The following is an 11,022-nucleotide window of genomic DNA, read 5'->3' on the forward strand; positions in this document are numbered from 1 at the left end:
CCTCGTGTACAACCCTCGCAACAATTTCATCGTTAGACAATTAACACCTTCGCTAACTTTCACAACGCGGATAACTTCATCGGAGATTAACCATTATAAAATAGCTATAGTTATAACCTGAAGCCTGCATACAAAAGAAACAATCAATTACTGGTATAAATTCCTACTTATTCAAAACATATAATGACATCATCAAAACATATCTCGATATCATTAAACCAAAGCCCGTTTCCCTCTGACTCAACATCGTAGTCCCTTACCGCAGCCCCTAGAGAGCACAAAATTGAGGAAAAAAACATCCCGTAGAGAACAACTGCGTTCTTTTAGTTACTTATTTACACAATACATCGGTTTGGGTATGTATGTGTTTGGTTGCATCTACACAATGTTGCCATTGATATTTTTTTATACACACTTTTTCACACATCCGCCTTATCAGTTACAATTTTTCATTGTATAATAAACCAAAGCCAAAAACCAACAAATGAAAATAGTTCATTTATCTGTAATTAACATATTCAACATTATTTTAAGTTATTTTAACAAAAATGATTCCAAAATGTACTGTTTGGCAACACTGTGTGGAGAGAGAGCAATCAGCTGACACGGTTCTACGGGAATTTTCAAAAATCCTGCGATAAAATCTACGATACTACGATACGGAAGAGAAGTGATTTTTCATTTACATGGGGCCCTCATTAGTTTGATCGTAACAGCTAACAGGGGACTGCGTTTACGTCGGTGACTGTTTGTAGCATTAGTAACAAAACACAACGAAAATTGCTTTTGACGTTGATACCCCAACGAAAAAGTATATACATATATAATTTTTGCTCTTAGATAAATCCCCCGGATTACATAAAAAATACATACATACAAAATTAAGCAAACTTACGTGTATCCATCGAAATCACCACTGTTAATAGCTTCAATCAGTTGTTCAGTGATTTTTATTATCTCCTGACGTCTTGCTGCTTTGGTTCGATGTTTAAGTAGTTATCGGTTACCGGTAAGTTGGGTTGTTATTGAAGGCATGGTAAACGAGTGGATAAGACAGTGGAAACGGAAATTGAAAATAAAAACATCCAGGCATCGCAGTAGCAGACATGTTGATATTGAACCAGATAGGTTACAGATCGCATGAGTCAATTGTGTATATGAATATACATACATACGAAATAACAATACAGTATTCGATACCCAGAAATACAGAAAACAAAATTAATAAGCGGATTTTAAAGTTTGAAATAAGTTTCATAACTAAGTGAATTAATAGTTTTTAGAAATATATATACAGTTAAATGTTGTTATACAACAATATATTTTACATACTAACTTCTAATTAAATAATAGTAATATGTATTCATTTAGTTTTATGTTTGTTTAATGGATATCCATAGTCAAGTTGAGATAAATTTACATTTATACATACTAATGCATACATATATACATTCATATTACATAGATAGTTAAATTTACAATAAAACGAAATTTCTCTTACGCAATTTTTTTATTTAAATACATATACACAACTATAAATTCTCCATAGTGCTGCTATTTTGATTAACTGAACCCTCGAATACGGATTCAACTGACGTTAAGAGTATTATGAATAACAATGAGGGTTCTGCGTATTATAAATTTTCATTTACTTGTTCTTAAGAAGTAACTATATTTCAACATAAATAAAAATTATAACAAACTTTTGGCAGAACACTTTAACTGGCTTCAGCAGATTCCGCTTTAAAATCAATAAATTATGATTATGATAAATAATTACATGCCAGATGGCTTTCAAAATTATCAGGAATTTTCAACTTTGTCAATCAAGCATATGGTAAGATGAATATGGTTTATCGAGTTCCAATCTATATATAAATATAAATACATACATAGTCTACTCCGATTTATCTGGTAGATTTAAGCCACATTACTAAAAACCACAAAAGAAATTCAATCGACAATATGTTATTTGTGTACTGCTTTCCCTTCAGATCCTCAAATGAGAGACAACGTTCAACTCTAAACTTGATCTAATTTACTGTCAATCTCGTGAGGTCGCAGGTCAAAAAGTCAAAAGAAAAATTGTTTGACAGGCAAAGGCAAATTACATAAATTACTTGAAAGATGACGCAAAGTACGGCTTTACGGATCTCCAGGCAAACGTAACCAAAACGGGAATGGAAATGGTGGTAAAGAGGGAACTCTTTAAAAAGGGATGATATATATGCTCTCGTAAGAGCTCTAAAAGGACATTACTAGCTAAGAAGGCATCAGAGATAGCTGGGTGTGTTTTCGGAAGATGCTGCAAATGCTGTCCAACGTTAATGGAGAAGGATTTGAGATACCATAGTGCAAGTACAATTGAATAGTTATATACAGGGTGGCTGATGAAAGCCGCTACCAAAAAAAAATTGAATAACTTTTTTTCTTTTTAAGTTATCTGTTCCATTTTTGTTTTAATTTGCAGATTGATCTTTAAAATTTATTAAAATGGATAACTGGGACACGCAAACAAGAATTTGGATAGTCCGCCGCTATCACGCACTGGAGTCCGTGGTTTTGGTACAGAGAGAGTACAGGCGGATGTTTGGCGGCGATCCCCCGAGCAGATGGACCATGAGACTGGTGAATAATTTTGCTGAGCAAGGAACAGTCGCAAGAAGGCCTTATCATCGAAACCCACCAGTTCGGACGGAGGAAACGATCGCTGCTGTAGCTGCAGCTATACAAAGCAATCCAAGGGTTTCAATAAGAAGCTTATCTGCTCAACTTGGTGTCAGCCGACAGTCTTTGCAAACAATAATGCACAAAGATTTAGACTTATTTCCCTACAAAAATCAAATGGTTAACAAACTGAATGCAGCAGACTTGCCGATTCGCTTGGAATTTTGCCAGAAGATCCTGCAAATGGTGGAAGAAGACTAAAACATGTTAAACTGCCTTTTCATGTCTGATGAGGCCCATTTCGATTTAAACGGCAATGTGGACAAACAAAATTGTCGAATATGGAGTACTTCTAACCCACAGATACTCCGCGAGACGGAATTGCATCCTCTTCGCGTGACAGTGTGGTGTGCGGTTTCTTCACGCTGTATTGTCGGGCCTTATTTTTTGGAAGAAAATGGTCACACCGTTACGGTTACTGGAGACCGTTATTTGAAAATGCTGAAAGAACTTTTCTATCCAGAACTACGCCGAAAGAGAATTCCTTTCAACTCTGTGTGGTTTCAACAAGATGGGGCAACGTCTCACATAGTCCAGACTGTTATGACAGAGTTGCGACGAAAATTTCCCAATAAACTGATTTCAAGAAACTCCGAATTTCGTTGCCCCCCAGGTCGCCTGACCTTACTGCACCTGACTTTTTCTTGTGGGGTTTATGTAAACAAGAAGTTTATAAAACAAAGCCAACAAATTTGGATGAACTAAAACAATCCATTCGGGCAACAATTGCGGCTATTCCTGTCGCAACTCTCAAAGCAGCAATGAACAACTTTTTACTAAGATGCCGCACTTGTGTCAACGAGCATGGGGGGCATTTAAATAAAATTATTTTTAAAACTAATATAGTTAAGCTACATTTAATAAAATGTAATGACCTTCAACTTGAAAAAAAAAAATGAGTTCCATACACTAAAAAAAAAGTTATTTGAGTTTCTTAATGTAGCAAAATTCATCAGCCACCCTGTATGTAGTTATTAAAATTGTCAGAAGAAGAAATTAACCGTTTAGATGTTTTGCATGATACTTCGCTAAAACATATTGCAGTTCTCACAAAAAGACCAAAAAATAACTTAAAACAGTTTTTAATAGCGCAAAAGCTAAATAGAGGAATATTAAAATGTTCATACATACATATAACATACAGCAACAGCATGCGAGGCATTCTAAATCTATACTAATATTATAAAGAGGAAAACTTTGTTTGTTTGTTTGTTTGTTTGTTTGTAACGAATAGGCTCAAAAACTACTGGACCGATTTTAAAAATTCTTTCACCATTCGAAAACTACATTATCCAAGAGTAACATGGATTACATTTTATTTTGGAAAAAAATAGGGTTCCGTAAGATATTTGGATTTTTCGGACACAAACTGAAAAAAATCTTATATATAAAATAAAGTCAACTTTTTGTGTGTGTTCGCTAACCGGCCGTGTCTGCACCGAATTAAACCAAACTTACACACATTGCTAAGAAGGTATTGAAGATGGTTTCCGTATAGTTTGGATACCTATTGGTGCATAGGGCTCGAGATATAGGTCAAAACGTGGACCCGGGTAACCTTCGGATGTGTATGTACAATATGGGTATCAAATGGAAGCTGTGGAGAATGCTTTTGTTCAGAGTATTTTTCATGCCGCTCCGTGACTAGGGTCTCGAGATAGAGACCAAAACGTGGAGCCTAGAATGTGTTTGTACAATATGGATATCAAATTGAAGCTGTTGGTGAATGCTTTAGTACAGCGTATTTTTCATGCCGCTCCGTGACTGGGGTCTCGAGATATAGGTCAAAACGTGGACCCGGGTAACCTTTGGTTGTGTATGTACAATATGGGTATCAAACGAAAGCTGTTGATAAGTGCTTTAATACGGGGTAATTTTCATACCTATTGATGACTAGGGTCTCGAAATATATGCCAAAACGTGGACCCGCCGTGTCTTTGAACCGAATTAAACCAAACTTACACACATTGTTAAGTAGGTACTAAAGATGATTTCCGTATAGTTTGAATACCTATTGGTAGATAGGGTCTCGAGATATAGGTCAAAACGTGGACCCGGGAAACCTTCGGACGTGTATGTACAATATGGGTATCAAATGGAAGCTGTGGTGAATGCTTTTGTTCAGAGTATTTTTCATGCCGCTCCGTGACTAGGGTCTCGATATAGAGACCAAAACGTGGACCCTAGAATGTGTTTGTACAATATGGATATCCAATTGAAGCTGTTGGTGAATGCTTTAGTACAGCGTATTTTTCATGCCGCTCCGTGACTGGGGTCTCGAGATATAGGTCAAAACGTAGCCCCGGGTAACCTTTGGTTGTGTATGTACAATATGGGTATCAAATGAAAGCTGTTGATAAGTGCTTTAATACGGGGTAATTTTCATACTTATCGATGACTAGGGTCTGGAAATATATGCGAAAACGTGGACCCGCCGTGTCTTTGCACCGAATTAAACCAAACTTACACACATTGTTAAGGAGGTATTGAAGATGGTTTCCGTATAGTTTGGATACCCATTGGTAGATAGGGTCTCGAGATATAGGTCAAAACGTGGACCCGGGTAACTTTCGGATGTGTATGTACAATATGGGTATCAAATGGAAGCTGTTGGTGAATGCCTTAGTACAGAGTATTTTCCATGCCGCTACGTGACTAGGGTCTCGAGATATAGGTCAAAACGTGGACCCGGGTAACCTTTGATTGTGTATGTACAATATGGGTATCAAATGAAAGCTGTTGATAAGTGATTTAATACGGGGTTTCGTAAAGTTTGGTTGTAATTCGGAGCAGTGGCAACGGGTACAGCGTTCTTTTGAGCCAGCCATAATGTCGCTTACTTTTTTAATGCTTGGGGAGGAACTGAACTGTCAAATTGACAGTGTGAGTTACAATGTGTCAATATTTCTTTCTGATTTGGATGCCATAAGGAAAAAACGTAAGTGCAACATGTAAAAATTGTTTGTGAATTTTTTTGGAGTGGATTTTGGAACAGTGAATAATTTCTTACGAAATTTGAGAATTTAATGTGAAATCCGAATGAAATTATGTGTTCGTGGAAAAAACAATTTTTTTCGTTTTTTTTTTGAAAAATATAAATGGATAATGGTTAAAAAAGCTCCAATGCTTAATAAAACATATAAATTGAAACGAAAAATTCATGGATGATCAGGAAAAAAGACGATTGTTTATTCATATGCGTTGATTTGAAATTTAAAAACAATCTTCTTTTTTCCTGATTTTCAATTTATATTTTATATTTACTCAAAAAGAAATAGAAAAACAAAAAATATTGTTTATGCCAAAGCGCTTGAATAAAGAATAAAGAAATAAATAATATGAAAACCATATATTTTCTGTTCTAAACCATATCTATTCTATTTTAGTGTGCCCAGCGAAGGGGGCCGGGTTTGCTAGTGTACAATATGGGTATCAAATGGAAGTTGTTGGTGAATGCCTTAGTACAGAGTATTTTCCATGCCGCTACGTGACTGGGGTCTCGAGATATAGGTCAAAACGTGGACCCGGGTAACCTTTGATTGTGTATGTGCAATATGGGTATCAAATGAAAGCTGTTGATAAGTGCTTTAATACGGGGTAATTTTCATACCTATTACCATGACTAGGGTCTCGAAATATATGCCAAAACGTGGACCCGCCGTGTCTTTGCACCGAATTAAACCAGACTTATGCACATTGTTAAGTAAGTACTGAAGATGATTTCCGTATAGTTTGAATACCTATTGGTAGATAGGGTCTCGAGATATAGGTCAAAACGTAGACCCGGGTAACCTTCGGATGTGTATGTCCAATATGGGTATCAAATGGAAGCTGTTGATGAATGCTTTAGTTCAGAGTATTTCCATCCGCTCCGTGACTAGGGTCTCGAGATAGAGACCAAAACGTGGACCCTAGCATGTGTTTGTACAATATGGATACCAAATGAAAGCTGTTGATAAGTGCTTTAATACGAGGTAAGTTTCATACCTATTGATGACTAGGGTCTCGAAATATATGCCAAAACGTGGACCCGCCGTGTCTTTGAACCGAATTAAACCAAACTTACACATATTGTTAAGAAGGTATTGAAGATGGTTTCCGTATAGTTTGGATACCTATTGGTGGATAGGGCTCGAGATATAGGTCAAAACGTGGACCCGGGTAACCTTCGGACGTGTATGTACAATATGGGTATCAAATGGAAGTTGTTGGTGAATGCTTTAGTTCAGAGTATTTTTCATGCCGCTCCGTGACTTGGGTCTCGAGATAGAGACCAAAACGTGGAGCCTAGAATGTGTTTGTACAATATGGATATCAAATTGAAGCTGTTGGTGAATGCCTTAGTACAGATTATTTTTCATGCCGCTACGTGACTGGGGTCTCGAGATATAGGTCAAAACGTAGACCCGGATAACCTTTGGTTGTGTATGTACAATATGGGTATCAAATGAAAGCTGTTGATAAGTGCTTTAATACGGGGTAATTTTCATACCTATTGATGACTAGGGTCTCGAAATATATGCCAAAACATGGACCCGCCGTGTCTTTGCACCAAATTAAACCAAACTTATGCACATTGTTAAGTAAGTATTGAAAATGGGTTTCGTAAAGTTTGGTTGTAATTCGGAGCAGTGGCAACAGGTACAACGTTCTTTTGAGCCAGCCATAATGTCGCTTACTTTTTTAACGCTTGGGGCGGAACTGAACTGTCAAATTGACAGTGTGAGTTACAATGTGTCAATATTTCTTTCTGATTTGGATGCCATAAGGAAAAAACGTAAGTGCAACATGTAAAAATTGTTTGTGAATTTTTTTGGAGTGGATTTTGGAACAGTGAATAATTTCTTACAAAATTTGAGAATTTAATGTGAAATCCGAATGAAATTATGTGTTCGTGGAAAAAACAATTTTTTTCGTTTTTTTTTTTTGAAAAATATAAATGGATAATGGTTAAAAAAGCTCCAATGCTTAATAAAACATATAAATTGAAACGAAAAATTCATGGACGATCAGGAAAAAAGACGATTGTTTATTCATATGCGTTGATTTGAAATTTAAAAACAATCTTCTTTTCTCCTGATTTTCAATTTATATTTTATATTTACTCAAAAACAAATAGAAAAACAAAAAATATTGTTTATGCCAAAGCGCTTGAATAAAGAATAAAGAAATAAATAATATGAAAACCATATATTTTCTGTTCTAAACCATATCTATTCTATTTTAGTGTGCCCAGCGAAGGGGGCCGGGTTTGCTAGTACATACATAAAGTACGTACATTATATAGTTTACATCGGCTAAATTGAGTAGTGCAGAGCTTTCTCATAATATGATTGCAGCAAATATTTTACAAAAATTTCTTTAAACATGCTTAATAACTACATTTTAATAAAAAAAAATTCAGTAACCGACTTCATAGAACAATGGCGATTTCTAACCGACTTAAAAGAAGCATGCCAATGGCTCTACGTACCGGCTGACTCGTACTTCAACCCTCGTTTATTGTCACTAGATTAGTTCCATGCAGCAAGACTGTTCCCAATAATCTACTCAGGACTGATATTGAGTCTAACCCTAGACCCGAAGTATACTTCAGTTAGATGCAACCACTGCAACGATTGGTGCCACCATAAGACCTGCTCAGGCCTTAAGACACATAGGGAGTGGTTCATGCGGCTTGTATTCACATCTTGCTGCCATCATATGGGGCCCTTAGCGCCCAGAGCTTCACACAATTCAATGGTGCAACCATTCAGCACCACAAATAGAGACTCTGCGACCAACCAACATCCCCCACAGTCTGTTCTGCGCGTAAGACCAGAGTACCTCGGAACCTAAAATCAGTCAGGTGCAATTCTTGCAATGGCTGTTGTATTTTCGGAGATGGTCTGGTCCACGCTCCATTCGAAATTGGACACATGACTACGTTGCCCACTGCTTTAGAACTCTGCACGCGTAATCGCCCAGTAGGATTCGTTCAGATACCACCCTCAGGCGGCAACAGCGGCATGCACATCAGGCCCACCGTAGACAACCCCACCCATACCTCACATCCCAAATTGCGTCTCCCGTCCCGAGGAGTTTCATCACCAGAGCAGGCCAAAACTTGCACCGAAAAGATCGCGAGCAAGAATTTCTAGTCCACCACACTGTGGAAAATCGTTTTATCGATGAAGACCTCGATCCCAGGTACGGCACCTTAGAATTTCAAGGAATAGCTGTCAGGACAGGTAATGCCGAGTTCGAAATAATCATATATACATATATTTGTGCCCTCTGTCAGCTGCTGCCCGGGTGGATATAAACCTGAAATTGATATAAGAGGTGAAAAACGATTGGTTGTAGGTGACTTCAATGCGCACCACGATCTCTCGCACGACCGCCTTTAGTACAGCAATTAGACGATTCGACATTCTGCACAGTAAACGACGACCCCCTCACCAGGATAGTGGGGAACTACAACAACTCGTCTGACCTAATAATTGCTAGAGCTGACCTGATCAATAGCGTAACCTGGCGACCTATTGATGTTGATCATCGCTTCTGCGATTCGATTAATCCCAGTTGGGAGCATTCGAGACATACGTCTCCATTCCCAGCCGAAGCAGCCATTCTAGCAAACAAGCGTGACCACCGACATTAAGCCGATACCGGGGATTCCCGAATAAGGGACCTTAATTTCAGATACCAGCATAAGCAGACCAAATGAGCTGAGCACTTGAAGACGTGCAACTTCACTTCTGGTGTGAGTAGGCTCTGGTCCACTGTAAGGTGCTTCTCGAATCCGACCAAAGTGGCAATGACCTTTGGTGGTTATACTTTGTCGCCCCGAAGAAATAGGCGAGTTTCTTTAGCCCACAGTTCATTTTGCATCCTCCGTTCGATAGGCCCCAGCGTCGTAACACCAGATGGCTGCACAAACTGCCAAACAACAGTGCGTTACTTGCTTTTTCCATCGATAATGAAAAGCCTGTGTAGTAGAATATCTCACAAAGGTCTTCAACCTACCCTTGGCCATTCTCATAATTCCTGATAAGTGGGAGAGTGGTCTCACTATTGAAACCTGGGAAACCCGCCAACCAAGGGAATCCTATTACCCGATAGCTCCCATTTCCCCAACATAGAATACACTTACAGTAGGAGGGCCCCTACTCCCACTCTACACGAAACATCTTACCCCAGCTACACATCAGCTGAAAGAACTATCCAAAGAATTACTCAGAGTTTAACATTCTAAAGGAACTTCCAAAGAGGACAAAAAGCATAAAAAACATTCTTGACAAATACAATATTATGAGAGGGTCGAAAATATGGTGTTTTCTAAATATAATATACTAGCAAACCCGGCCCCCTTCGGTGGGCACACTAAAATAGAATAGATATGGTTTAGAACAGAAAATATATGGTTTTCATATTATTTATTTCTTTATTCTTTATTCAAGCGCTTTGGCATAAACAATATTTTTTGTTTTTCTATTTGTTTTTGAGTAAATATAAAATATAAATTGAAAATCAGGAAAAAAGAAGATTGTTTTTAAATTTCAAATCAACGCATATGAATAAACAATCGTCTTTTTTTCTGATCGTCCATGAATTTTTCGTTTCAATTTATATGTTTTATTAAGCATTGGAGCTTTTTTAACCATTATCCATTTATATTTTTCAAAAAAAAAAAACGAAAAAAATTGTTTTTTCCACGAACACATAATTTCATTCGGATTTCACATTAAATTCTCAAATTTCGTAAGAAATTATTCACTGTTCCAAAATCCACTCCAAAAAAATTCACAAACAATTTTTACATGTTGCACTTACGTTTTTTCCTTATGGCATCCAAATCAGAAAGAAATATTGACACATTGTAACTCACACTGTCAATTTGACAGTTCAGTTCCGCCCCAAGCGTTAAAAAAGTAAGCGACATTATGGCTGGCTCAAAAGAACGTTGTACCCGTTGCCACTGCTCCGAATTACAACCAAACTTTACGAAACCCATTTTCAATACTTACTTAACAATGTGCATAAGTTTGGTTTAATTTGGTGCAAAGACACGGCGGGTCCATGTTTTGGCATATATTTCGAGACCCTAGTCATCAATAGGTATGAAAATTACCCCGTATTAAAGCACTTATCAACAGCTTTCATTTGATACCCATATTGTACATACACAACCAAAGGTTATCCGGGTCCACGTTTTGACCTATATCTCGAGACCCCAGTCACGTAGCGGCATGAAAAATAATCTGTACTAAGGCATTCACCAACAGCTTCAATTTGATATCCATATTGTACAAA

The 11,022-nt window shown here is 37.5% G+C and overlaps 1 protein-coding gene across 1 annotated transcript in view; it reads right to left on the minus strand.

Annotated features, from left to right (window-relative positions):
• The window catches only part of LOC129250807 (calcium/calmodulin-dependent protein kinase type II alpha chain-like), a gene marked incomplete at its 5' end in the record, with an annotated part of 91,884 nt that extends 90,900 nt beyond the window's left edge, over positions 1 to 984 (minus strand). The window contains one exon of the mRNA XM_054890392.1: positions 896 to 984. Within this exon, the coding sequence (XP_054746367.1) occupies positions 896 to 984 (89 nt within the window). The remainder of the gene's footprint in view (positions 1 to 895) is intronic.
• Between the last annotated feature and the right edge of the window lie 10,038 nt (positions 985 to 11,022).

The sequence above is a fragment of the Anastrepha obliqua genome, chromosome 6 (genome assembly GCF_027943255.1).
Source record: "Anastrepha obliqua isolate idAnaObli1 chromosome 6, idAnaObli1_1.0, whole genome shotgun sequence".
NCBI classification, from domain to species: domain Eukaryota; kingdom Metazoa; phylum Arthropoda; class Insecta; order Diptera; family Tephritidae; genus Anastrepha; species Anastrepha obliqua.